Source organism: Caloenas nicobarica, chromosome 25 (genome assembly GCF_036013445.1).
Source record: "Caloenas nicobarica isolate bCalNic1 chromosome 25, bCalNic1.hap1, whole genome shotgun sequence".
Taxonomy (NCBI): Eukaryota; Metazoa; Chordata; class Aves; order Columbiformes; family Columbidae; genus Caloenas; species Caloenas nicobarica.
In genome coordinates this window covers 2,344,207-2,356,733 of record NC_088269.1, presented here as the reverse complement: position 1 = coordinate 2,356,733, position 12,527 = coordinate 2,344,207, and the positions used below count along the sequence as shown (strand labels likewise).

The following is a 12,527-nucleotide window of genomic DNA, read 5'->3' as shown; positions in this document are numbered from 1 at the left end:
CAAAACATCCTGATGTCACAGAGCGTTTCCAGGACGATCCCCGGCTGTCCCCAGGGTCCCCTGACCGCTGCCACCACAACCTCTCTTGCCAGATCTCTGGCTGCCCTCACTGGTGACCTCTCTTGCCAGATCTCTGGCTGCCCTCACTGGTGACCTCTCTTGCCACATCTCTGGCTGCCCTCACTGCTCGCCACGCTCTGTGCCGCAGAGACGAGGCAGACGCAGACGTTGCCGTCCTCATCCCTTTCGACTGCCACGGCTGAGACAGGTGAAGTCCTGAGACTCCTCCTTCCCTGCCATAGTCCAGCAGCAGCCACGAGCTCTATTGCGCCCAGTGGGATTTGCATCCCCAGGCCTTCAACAAGAAATCCAGGGCGGGGGAATCCACAACTGTGCTGGGCAAAGGGTCTCGACACCCCCATCATAAAATCTGGCCTTTTATCAAGAGCTTTGGTGTTGTCTGGTGAGACAGGACTCGCATGGTACAGGACCAAGGTGTCACCAATGGGTGACCGAGATCATTTAAAGAACCACTGTCAAAGATATTAGCCAAAGTGGTTTTAATACGATGTCGGAAAAGTGCGACTTAACAAAGCTCCATGGCAAGGTTCACTACTACTGTACAGCACAATCATTTGAACAGTGATTGAGAACTACTAAGGCACAAACCAAAGTACCAAGACACAATTCTGCTTTTTCCTCAGGCTTTTGAAGCATCTCCCAGCATGGACGGAGCTTTCGTGGGGACTTGGAGACCTCACCGCCCACGGGGCCTCATCACGGCCCAGTTCACCAGCCCTGGACCCAAATACTCGGTCCAGGGGACAACGGGTAACACAAGGATCAGAGTGGTGTGTGGCACGTTCAGCACACCTGTGCTAAAATCAGCTACAAACCCACTTCCCTTTTCTCCCTAGGTTACATCAACCACAATCCCACCAAAGTCAAAGCCCCTGCGTACACATGCAGAGGGGCAAAAGCTCCTGCGGAAGGCGGCTGCTCCCCAGGCCCTCGCTATTACGTGGAGCCCTCCATGACCAGGACTGGGAAGTATGTGGCTCCAGCCTACGCCATCACTGGACGTCCCAGTATAAAGACAGACATCACACCTGGACCAAGTGAGTAACATTCCTCCAGCTGTTTGTTCAGACAAGACAAGGACATTTTCACGTTTCCCTGCTAGAATGGCATAAAAGACAGATGGGTACAAAAGACAGATGGGAAGAAAAGACAGATGGTTACAAAAGATAGATGGGTACCAAAGGCTCAGCTCACCCTTTCAATGAGCTATTGATATTTTCTGGCAGTTGGCACTCATGCAGCTGTTAGGGAGGGCAGCTCTTGGTGAAATTGCCTCCTTGGCTTGAGAAAAATGCCAGAACTTCATCGCTTTTTTGCTGTTGTCCTCTACCGTAGGCGATTACAGCCCGGAGAAGTCCAACCGGCATGTCTTTAAGTGCCCGCCTGAGCCGTCCATGGGCTTCCGGAACAGGGGCGTGAAAACCAACCTCAGCCCAGGTAAGTGACTGCAGGGAGATGGAAACCCTTGCAGCTGGGGTGGCCTCTAGTGACAATCTGCTGCTCAGCTTTGCAACCAGAGTGAGCTGGGAAAGGGGACAGACATCCCTCCTGCCGCGCTGAGCAGGCTTTGCAGGGTGCCTGTCTCTGCGCCAGAGGTTTCTTCCCTTCCCGTTCCTCTTGCAGGTCCTGGCACCTACACCTTGCCCAGGGTGCTGGGCCCCAACACGGCGCACACGTCTGCCAGCCCGTGCTACTCCATGAAGAGCAGGAGTCAGCGGGATCGCTACGATGCTGATCTCTCCAAGGTGAGAGTCACATCCAGGGGCCGCAGACACACAGAGAAAAATTGCTGCCCATGCCTCCACCAACTTGCAAGACAAGGGCTGTGGGGTCCCCAAATCCTTTGCCCAGCTCGCTGAACTGGTGCATCCCGTGCAGGGAACAGGGAGGAACAAACACCGGCCATTTTCACCCAGTGGCTCCCCTGACTCTCTTACAGACCCCAGGTCCAGCGGCGCTCCCAAAGATCGACCTGGACGTTTTCAAAACCAGAGCTCCCGGGTACTCCATGGGAAGCCAAACTCAGCTCCGAGACAAGATGGTCAAACCAGGGCCGGCGGACTACCGCACGGGAAGGGTAAGGCGGCCGCCTTCTGCTCCTGCGCGGCTTTGCCAAGCATCTCCCCTTCCGCTGGGGCTGCCTTGAGCTGCACAGTGTGCTGCTGCAGTGACAAGTTGCAGGACAGCCCTCCTGTCCCTTCCCTTGTCCCCAGCCCAGCAGAGGGAAGGCAAGGAACACTGCTTTTCCCTTCCGCTGTCTCAGCCAGTAAATGTTATGGGCTCGTGCACTGCGAGCACTTCAGGAGGTCACTCCTCAGAAGGGACAAGCAGACACAGGTCCCTGCCTTCCTAATGCTGGGAAGACGAATTTGGAGGGGAGGTGAATCCAGCAAAGTCTGGCTGGAGCTCGACGTCCTCTGGACTCAGCCCCAGCTCAGCTCACCTCAGCTTTTCACACCAGCCGTGATGAGCTTTTCAGTCTGTTTGCTGCTGAAAACTAGATTTTTCTTTTACTGTCTGCAAACACAAACTCAATGGATGTCTTCTACCTCCTGCTAAACTGTTTTTCTCTTTTGTTCACATACGTCCCCCAAATGAGAAGGAAATGACAACAAATAACAGCCCCAGGACATCTCGAGTGCTCTGCTAAATACTTGAGGTTTCCAACAAGCGTGCCACAGCAATAGGTGCAGTGAGCTGGAGGCTGCAAGGCACACATACAGCGGTGTGCGATGAGGAGCGGCCAGTGCACATCGGCACCCTTGTTCTGGCAAACGGCCGTCGCTGGGGACAAGTCTGCTGGGTCAGGACGCTGAACTCCGCTGCACCCACAGCCAGCCCTGACCAAAAGGAGACAGAGAGAGATGCAGAGCGGCTGTCCAGAAACGGCACTGGGCTCAGGGGGACGGGCAGGGCAACGGGCACCCAGACAAGCAATGACAAGTACCCATGGTCACCTTTTTCTCCTTTACCCCTTCCAGGTGGAGCTGATCAAGCCCCAGGCACCTGCAGCCACGTTTGGACTGCGCCATTCCGTGTACACCACTCCCCTGATCCTCGATGTTTGAGATGTGTTGAATAAAACAATGTGTTCCTCAGAGATGTTTTTTCTTTACCTTGAGACATGAGGAGGAGGCTTCTGTGGGCGAGGAAGAGCTGCTTGCTCTGTTTAACCTTTATGCCTCAGCAAAAACCCTACAAGGGTCAGACTGGAGAGCACTGAAATCCTAAGAAGCAGCGATGCAGACAGGTCTAACTGCACATTTTCTCCTTATTGCCCTAAACCAGGAGATGCAGACAAGTGCCTGCAGGCAAAAGTGGTGATTTGCCCTTCGAAGCCTTTGTTCCAGCCACACGCAAATGTCTAGTGCTGACAAACCTGTGCAAACCGTGCACAGGCACAACCTGGAAAAGCCCAGGCGACCTGGCAACACACACAGGACCTGGAAACACAGGCAGCAAGAAACACATGCACGACGTGGAAACACACGACCTGGAAACAGGGGCACAACCTGGCAGCACAGGCAGCAGGAGCCTGAGACAGACCCAGTTCGTGTCCTCTGCCAGTGTCCGGGTGCAAACTCGAGACATTAGAGAACATCCGCTGCCTTAGGCACCCCTGGGGTACAGACACCTCGCCTGAGGTTCTCACGCCTTGGCCTCTCACGTTTCAGTTTTGAACTCCTGAGCTTAATAGAAAATATTTATGTAATTCCTTTCTGAGAAGCAGGGATGAAGTGGATCTATACCATGACACTGATCTGTTCCACATTATGCTGCCCTGCTTGCTAAGGCCTTTGGGTCATTGGAGCCGGCATTGTCTGACTTAAGTCCCCACCTACCAACACAAGCAAAGAGCATTTCTAAGGATGCCAGAGCAATGAAGACGTTTGTGTACAATGGGACGTTCCACTCTATAGCTTGAACATGAACTAAGGAGCATCAATACCTACAAATTTTACACCATTTGAAATATGGCATCTATAAATCTGTATGATGCTGAAACCAGGCGTGAAGAAAGCAAAACTTGAACCACCCCAACATCTGCACAGCGAGCTGCAGGAATCCAGGAGCATCCTGCAGGGCATGGAGGAGAATTTCTTAGACCAGAGAATAGCCCTGGGGGATGAAAATTTGGACGTGAGTCAGCAATGTGAGCTCGCAGCTCAGAGGGCCCATGGTATCCTGAGCTGCGCCTTGGGCTGTGAGGTCAAAGAGCCAGGCTGTGTAACACCCTGGTGTGTAGTGCTGTGCACAGACACCGCTCCGGCAGTGCTGGCAGCGGCACCAGTGGCGGCAGCAGCATTTGCAGCAGCAGCAGCGGAAGCGCCAGCATTTGCAGCAGCAGCAGCGGAAGCGCCAGCATTTGCAGCAGCGGCGGCAGTGGCTAAAAGCAGCAGCAGCATTTGCAGCAGCGGTGGCAGTGGCCAGAGCAGCAGCAGCAGTATTTGTGGCAGAGCTAGTGGCAGTGCCACGATGCAGGCGTGGGGGCCCATAACCCCCTCCCTCCTCTTTATCCTCCTCCTCGTGGCCCTGCAAGCCCAGGGGGTCGGGGCTGCGCCATGCGGAGAATGGGCAGCCGGTAGGCGGGCAGGCGGGGGGAGGGGGCACCCAGCCCGGAGATGTCCCAGTAAGAAATTCCCAATGATCCATGTGTTTGTCCATCCAGCCCTTGAGGGGTGTTGCATGCAGCCTGGAAATGGTATTTTGAGAGCTGCCAGGTGCTACCAAACAGGTCGCCCCGGCCCCTCTGCAGCTTTGGAAACCTCCACCCACGTCTGGGTCCCACGTCATTACCTGATCCCCCCTCCAGTCACTGCAGGTCACTGAGAAAGAAGCAGTTGACGAGATCTAACGGAATGTGCTTCATTACAGACTTACCTGTAGTCGATGGCCATGCGAATCCTCAGTCGGCTCTTGTCCAGAAACATCGTGGCAACCCCTCAGGTCTGTTGCTTGAATGAGTCAGCATTTAGGGTTTTATATTCTGAAGACGTCCATTGAAATATTTCCTGGGAGCTTCTCTGTTGTGTCTGTCTGCAGACATGGCAACACGCAATGACGCAATGGATATCCAGGATACCAGCTGGCTTCCAGGGCTGACACATGGGGCAGTCTCATGGGTACGTCACAGCTTTTCGCTTCCTTTGGGAGCTGCCAGCTCAAAGCTATTCAGTGAAAGACGGTATCACAGTGTATGATGGAAACTTCTCGTGGCTGTTGAGTTACAGGTGTGAGCACAGGGAGGGCTTTTCCAGCTCCTCGGGTGGGTCCCGCGCCGCAGCTCACCTGGCATCGCAAGGGTGAGTGCTCAGCCTTGGCTGACTTCACAGCCTAAGCACTCATTTTCAGTATTATAATTCTCAGAATTTAACTTTATACTTTCCATTAAGGTCATCAAAGAGCAAAGCCTAAGGCAGAAAGACGAAAAGCTTCCCAGCATCCATCAGTCCTCAACCAAGTCCACAAGCAACTGGACGAAGTAGAGCATGGTGGGTATGTATCACTCTATAGCAGAAGACTTGGGAAGTGGAGGTTTAGATACATGTGCTTCTCAGAAGGGCGCTTTCCCCGACTGAACCGGCACCCTCAAATGCTCTGGCTTTGTTTCTGAGTGTTATCAATGTATTTTGAGAAATGTTGCCTCCTGGAGATATTGGTTCTTGACGAGGTTACTTCTAATTAAGCTGACTCCAGTTCTTCCTAAAGATCTGGGCCATGAGAGTGTGGAGACCATGGCATTTCAGAAGGGAGGCGGTCAGGTAGTGCCGATCTATGATGAAGGGACGTGGGCAATGAAATCACGAGGCATGCCAGGTAATTGCTGTTCTTTGGTCATCCAGTGTCATAAACCAAAATCCCTGTGTCTGCAGGCTCTTCAGCAGCCAAACTCTTGCCTCGAGTGCCCCCCCAGGCACAAGGGAGGGGATCCCTCCTGTGCCCTGAGGTCCAAAGGGATGAGCTGAGAAATTGCGCATGGCTTAGGGGGAACGTGCCCCGTTCTCCTGCATCCTCTGCTGAGGCTTTACCTTTCTCTGATTCTTGGCAGAGCTGTCCGACCCTGGGGAAGCCCGCCAGGCGGGGATCAAAGACCTTCTTGACAAGATTCCAGGTACGGAGCAGCCTTGCAGGGGCCAGAAGTGGGAGACAAGTCCTGAAGGCGGGAGGCGTGCAAGCAGTGCCCGTGCTGGAGCAAAGGCAAAGGGGGGAGCGAGGTTCAGGTGTCTCCCCATGGGCTGGACTCTGTCCTCCTGGGGTGTGGGTCCCCCTGGGAGGTAGAGCTGGGGGTGGCATTCCCTGACACAGGGGCGGTTTTTGGCTGTCTCTCTCCAAGGGACAGTTGGTCAAACAGCTGTCAGACCTCGTGTGAGATCACCCGTAGTCTGCAAGAAACACTAAGGTACAGAATTGTTCCTCCAGATCGGAGCATTCAGAATAGGAAAAATACTATGAATCCTGCGACCTACAAGAAGTACTGCATAGAAACCGTCGCGGCGATCTTGTGCTCCATCCTGTTTGGGCTGGGGCTGATTTGTGCATGCTGGCTGTGCTGGAGGAGGAGATAAAGTGAGTTGTTGAGTGGGGGGTGTTGCCAAACTCCGGTATCAGATGGCGGCCATGAGCCATGAAGCATTTAGAGGCAGGGTGTTCCGAAGTGCCCAGTTACTCACTGGCCAAGCTCCACTGATGTTCCTGCTGAAGGATGGTTTAACTGGCCTCTCGGCTCCTCGGTGCTCTTCTCTGAAACCTGCTCTTCCTGTTCCAAGTGTTAGTTTAAAGTGGCTCTGCCTCGACAAGAGCATACCCAGCGACAGGTGTAGGCAGAGCAAGGTCAGGAAGAAAAACGAGGGATGACATTGCCATGGAAAGTGAGAAGCGCAATAGTGACGTGTCCCTACCAGCAGAAATCACCCTGTTGGGTGCTGCCGTAAAGCCCAGATGTTCACCTCGACCAGGGTGTCCCTGCAGCTCCCACCGCAGCTCTCCCGTGCAGCTGGGTGCCCACACCCCACAGGGTGCCCAGCGCTGCCCCGCAGCCTCGCACCCGCCTGGCACTGCGGCCACGGCGGGGCCTCAGCACCCTCTTCTCTCCGCAGGCGCCCCCAGGCCAAGGCCTAGGCAGCTGGGACCGCGGCACTGCAATAAACACAGTTCAGCAGCACAATTGCCTGGGAACTCACCCGTTCTGCGCCGAACTTCACGTCGCGGCACGCAGGGAGGTGGATGCCCCGTGCTGCCAGCAGGCAGGGAGCTGGGCAGGGGACCCTCTGCCGGGCTGGGGGGACACGGCTTTCCTGGTGGGACCAGCCTGCGGAGCTGGGCCAGGAGGGAGAGCTGCAGAGAGAGGGAACATTGGGGGCTTCTCACAAAATGACTTGGACTTCATGTCCATCAATTCCCATTTTTACCATCATATACCACATTGTGATGCTTACTACATCTCCCGGCTGCTTTATTCCAGCAAAAACTTAAATTAACCACGTCTCCTACAGTAACAATTAAAGCTTTACAGAAGACAGGAAGCTGAAGCACGTGCTGCTGAAGCACGTGTTGCTGAACCACGTGCCGCCCTTTCTTTCTATGAGCTGCAATCGCTTTCTGTCAGTAATTGCAATGTATGGAGCAAGAGACTTGAGAAATTGCCTTTCTTCGATTCCAGATCAATAAATATGTATGTGTGCGAAAAGCTCAAACTAAACTCACGAAGGAAGCCCAAATTATGTTTATATCATGGGCCATGCTAATTTCTGGAGGCCTGGAGGGAGCAACTTCAGTGCTTTCTTCAGCTTTATTCACTAACTGAAACGTTTTCATTGAAATAAAAAGTTTCACCAAAATGAAGTAGTTTCCTGGTAGTCTGCTGTTGTTCTTAGTTTTTCAACGCTATTCTGTCTCACTGAAACAACGAGGCTTTGTTACAGTTACTTCAAAGTAACTTCCTGGAGACTTGACGTATTAATTTGATGCTATTTACTACTGTATTTTATTATTTTGTTTTGACAAATGTCAAACGTCGTGTGCCAGAATGCTGTAATATTGGTCCCACAGGAAAGTGGAACTTTTTGTATCTGCATAGTTGGTGACTAAATGTAATACATTCAGAATAAGGATCAAAATGAGTTTCTGAGCATTGAATTGTCTGTCAGAAGGAAATCCCATATTCCAGCCAACAGCACTAACCAACGAAGCAAAGTGTTTGCTTCTTCCAGACCACGGGAATTTAATCGTCATATCACATTCTGGCAGGTTTCTTGCTCTGATGGGACTGTCATTACATTTCACAATGATCGTAAATATTCAGATTTAAACAGATTCAAGTTCAGACTGATGAGGAAGAGAAGGGGACTCAAAAAGAGGTTGCTGAGCAGAGACATGACAGCAAAGGCTCTGCTGAACCTGAAGAGACGCCAATACCGGGACTCTCAAACTCTCCATGTCTGGACATAGATATATAGATACTCTTAACAGCGCAGAAAATGGGAGCTGCTCACCTTACAAAAAAGATTCTGCTCAACAAGGAGGAGACCTGAGCTTTATCACTAAACACAATTCCCATGATCTACAACCATCACTTCAGTAACTCCGCTGCATGGAAAATACAGCTCTTCACCTTCCCTCGTTTAATTCAAATTGTCATTTCCATTCCAAAGGCCACGCATTAGCATTCCAAAGTCACAGGACTTTCTCCTCAGCTCTGCTTTTCTCACATTCAGGATGATGAGACAACCTCAACTCTGAGGGATTTTTTTTTTTTTTTTAAACAGAAAAAGAGATATTCTCATTCGAGACACCAACATAAGTTCTAACAAGAGTCTTTTGCGAAAAAAATACTTCAGCTGCTGTAAACTAATCCAGCTGGAACTCCATAAAGGTGTGGGGCCCTCGCCGCCGCCTCAGCCGCCTCTTCCCGCCGTTTTTCCCGCCCGTTTTTCTCCCCTCAGGGCCCGGCGGCCCCTCAGCGTCTCCCGCCGCCGCCTCTGCCCCTGCCCTGCGCCCGCTTGCGGGACTGCGCAAAAGTGAGTTTGGACAGGAAAACCCTCCTTTTTTTAAAAGAAGTGCTGCTCACAAGTAATTCTGCAATCTTTACAGTGATCCTCTGCCACTGAGTTAGTTGGCACACAAAAGAAAACTGAGCAACGTGACACAAAAGCCCAAATACCCATGAACCTCCCTAACTGAACAAGCACGGCTTTCAAGAAGAATTTACGTCACAGAAAATAAGCTGAGGCAAGGTGAAAAAAATTATTCTTGCCACCTGAAGTAATAGACACCCACAGGATTGAATAGCCTTTTTATTATAACACAATTTCCAGTGGCAATGTTGTATTTGGCCCCTGTACTTGGGTGCACTCTATGGTTACATGGTACCTTCGAGCACATTTTGGAAGGTACAATGGCTTTTATTTGCTTTATATACTATAAGGCTTTTTTTAAAAAAAAACCCCATAGTCTATGTCTGCTCTAAAGTTTGATGTGAATTTCCAAAAGTAATTAGTAAAGACCGGAAAGTTACTATTAAAAAAATCCACTGCAAATGGATTCTTATCTGATAACGACCAGACTCTGGCTGGCCAAAAATCTGCAGAAGTACAATCCCCATATTGATGAAGTACTTACAGCAGGAAACAAGTTTCAGTGACATGCAGACAGAGATACAAATGACAAAATTATTTCAACACTTAACTGTTCCACACCTGATGCTGAAAACATATATAAGGTGGATGGTTCCCGTTGCTCCTTCGACCTGCACCAGCATCAGCTCTGCAGTCAAGATGAAACTCACTGTGAGTATGCGGCTTTTCTTCCTTATAAACTACAACTTTGATTCAAAACCGTTGCCTTTCTCTCTCTGAAGTGTCTTTAGCACAGTGTCTCTACCAAAAAAGAATTCTCTGGGGAGAGTTTTCTCCTCTAGGGAGAGCAACTCACACCCCATTAAGCTAATCAGACGAGGAGGTAAGGCTTTTGTTAAAGGTTTAACTACACATTATTCGATCTACAGGAAGCCTAATCCATGTCCATTTTTGTCCACGCTTTTGCACAGCTGGAGCGAGGAAAAAGGAAAAAGGCCCTCGGATTCTCCTGACCGGCTTTGTCAGCCAGAGCTGCAGTTACACTCTTGGTTTTGCTTTTCCTTTCAGATTGTGACCACCGTCCTGCTCGGACTCTTGCTGACTCCAGCCCTTGCTGAATTCGTGAGTACAGGGACCAGCTCACACACACGTTGCTGCTGTTTCTCTGGGCCCTGCTGCTGGAGCTTTCCTTGCTTCTGTCCCATGCCTTGGGCACAGAGAAATCTGAAACTGCTGTCATGCATAGACCTCTAAAACCTCCAGATGACCATTTGTCATTTTGGCAATACTCTGGCCATTATAGGCGCTTACGGTGAACCCACATTTCTGCTCTTATAGCAGCGATTTTCTAAAGCTTTGGGGAGAGAACGGACTAATTTGCGAGTCTAAAGTGTTGTTTAATTTTGTGTTCTAGTTTCAGAACCAGCTAGTCACCAGGGAAATCCAGGTTAATGGCGGCGTCCAACTCCTGAGCATCAACAGGGAAACGCGCGTGGCCATTATTGAGCAAAACAGCCAAATTGGGACATGGAAAACCATTTGGAACTTCAACACGGTGAGCGGCAAGGAGCAAGCTTGTTCGGAAAATGTACAGGGAGACTAGTTGTGCTAAAGCCGACTAAAATACAGGACTTGCTTCTTTAGTCTTAATATTTTGAGTATAAGTTTGATGGTAAAAACTCTCCACATTTTTTACTTTCTGAATGCAATTTTAATTCCAATCTTAGTTATTGAAAAACTGAATTCCTAGTTGTCAATAACTTTATTTTCCAGGGCTATATTGCAACTCAACTGTTGTCCGAGAGAATTTGCTACATTTCCACATTGAACGCCAACCTGATACCCAGCTTTGATGTACTTCCCTCAGTGCTTCAGGGCTTCCAGGTGAGATCAAAAGGGATGCTTGTAGCGGAGGGTTTTCACGAGTTTGCAGTGTTGTAGATAAATTCAATGTCAATCCCAGTCATCCTGGCTGCCTACATCTTTACCCTGGGGTTCATCGAGCTATTTCTTCCCTGTACTTTTTCTTTCTTGAGAGGATGAGGTCTTCCAAGCGGCAGGATTGTTGTTCTGAACAGTAACGTGGCTTGGGAATTGGCTACGGGACGGTTTTCTCTGAGCAGGTTTAGGTTTGCAGGTTGCTCTCTTTAGCCTCCCTGCACCCGGACTCCCTCAGAAACACCTGCTGCAGGAGCTGAATTCAGCGCTTGCCAAGGGCCCCAGAGTCACCCAGGGAGTGAAAAGCCCGCACTAAATACACTGCTGAGGAAAACTCCAAACACCGAGTCATCATCCAGACACAGGAACATGCACAGCATTCAATGGACCAAGGCACTGATCGTGCTGCATTCTGTTCTTTGATGTTCAGGGTCTGAAGGGTCAAATACAACCCCTACAGCAGATCACATATGTCCTCGGCCAGACAGTTGTCCCTGCACTCGAGGTTTATGGACCTGACATCTTCAACGTGTGCGGAGCGGTCACATCCGTAGTGGCTTCTCCAGTTGCTGGTGAGTACAAGCAAATGAATTCTCTCTGTAACTATCCCGTATAAACCGGAGCCTTACTGCAGGCTGATTGTCTGCAAACCCTGTATGACAAAGATGCTCTACAGATCAGGTGCAGGCTGTTGCATTCGGACACAGCAGCATTTCCACCCCCTCGCTGTTAGCTTTTCTTTAGTCATTTCTTTGGCACTTGAGAAGGCTCATTTTGATTAAAACATGAGTGCGATGTGCCAGGTATTAAAGGCTTCCAAATAGCGCACAGACCACCTTGACACCTTATCTCACAGTATTTGGTTTTGTTTTTCTTGTTTGTAAAGAACTCCCAGCCGTCTACAACGCAGGAGCCTGCAATGCGCTTAATGTCCTGAATCTTGTGCAGCTGAACTACTGCCGTCCCAACATCAAGGTCTGAAAATCTCACCTTTCTGGGACCACAAACAGAGGCTTGATCACTGCTGCACAAAGCCAGTCCCGATGCTGTTCTTCCCTGACATCTCCTCTGCCAAGCGTTCCCTTCCTGATGATTCTAATGCAGAAACAGGCCAATTGTTGACCACAGCTTTCAATAAAGCGCCTTAGCATGGACTAACTCTGGCTACTTTCTCATTACTGCACCCTTGATTGTATCTTTTTTACCCCTTTTTGGCTCTTTCAAAAGCCTGATCTTGACACAGGGCGCGACCGAGGTGGGCAAGCGTCAGTGTGGCCATCACAAAGAAGGTCTACAGAGTTCAGACCTTCCTTTCCCTGTCCAGGGAAAGATGTCGAAAGAATCTTGTTTCATGTGCACAAGAGCAGGACAATGCAACAGATTTGCCTTTTTTTAGGGAAGAGGAGTCTAAGTTGTAGGATTTAGAGAGTTGTT

General features: G+C 50.4%; 2 protein-coding genes across 2 annotated transcripts; both read left to right on the top strand.

Annotated features, from left to right (window-relative positions):
- The first annotated feature begins 725 nt into the window (after positions 1–725).
- LOC135998562 (ciliary microtubule associated protein 1A-like) lies at positions 726–3,149 on the top strand. Its single transcript, XM_065651797.1, has 6 exons — positions 726–831; positions 918–1,118; positions 1,417–1,518; positions 1,705–1,826; positions 2,021–2,158; positions 3,063–3,149. Exons 1-6 carry the CDS (start codon positions 726–728, stop codon positions 3,147–3,149), a joined length of 756 nt encoding a protein of 251 aa, XP_065507869.1.
- A 6,654-nt stretch (positions 3,150–9,803) lies between these two features.
- LOC135998592 (gastrokine-2-like) lies at positions 9,804–12,074 on the top strand. Its single transcript, XM_065651835.1, has 6 exons — positions 9,804–9,866; positions 10,224–10,277; positions 10,570–10,710; positions 10,929–11,039; positions 11,524–11,665; positions 11,980–12,074. Exons 1-6 carry the CDS (start codon positions 9,804–9,806, stop codon positions 12,072–12,074), a joined length of 606 nt encoding a protein of 201 aa, XP_065507907.1.
- Positions 12,075–12,527: the final 453 nt, after the last annotated feature.

Coding starts and splice junctions, on each gene's coding strand:
- LOC135998592 (XM_065651835.1), top strand. CDS start 9,804: ATGGTTCCCGTTGCTCCTTCGACCTGCACCAGCATCAGCTCTGCAGTC. Junction 11,040..11,523: donor CAGTGCTTCAGGGCTTCCAG/GTGAGATCAAAA, acceptor TTTGATGTTCAG/GGTCTGAAGGGTCAAATACA. Junction 11,666..11,979: donor AGTGGCTTCTCCAGTTGCTG/GTGAGTACAAGC, acceptor TTGTTTGTAAAG/AACTCCCAGCCGTCTACAAC.
- LOC135998562 (XM_065651797.1), top strand. CDS start 726: ATGGACGGAGCTTTCGTGGGGACTTGGAGACCTCACCGCCCACGGGGC. Junction 1,519..1,704: donor GAAAACCAACCTCAGCCCAG/GTAAGTGACTGC, acceptor TTCCTCTTGCAG/GTCCTGGCACCTACACCTTG. Junction 2,159..3,062: donor CGGACTACCGCACGGGAAGG/GTAAGGCGGCCG, acceptor TACCCCTTCCAG/GTGGAGCTGATCAAGCCCCA.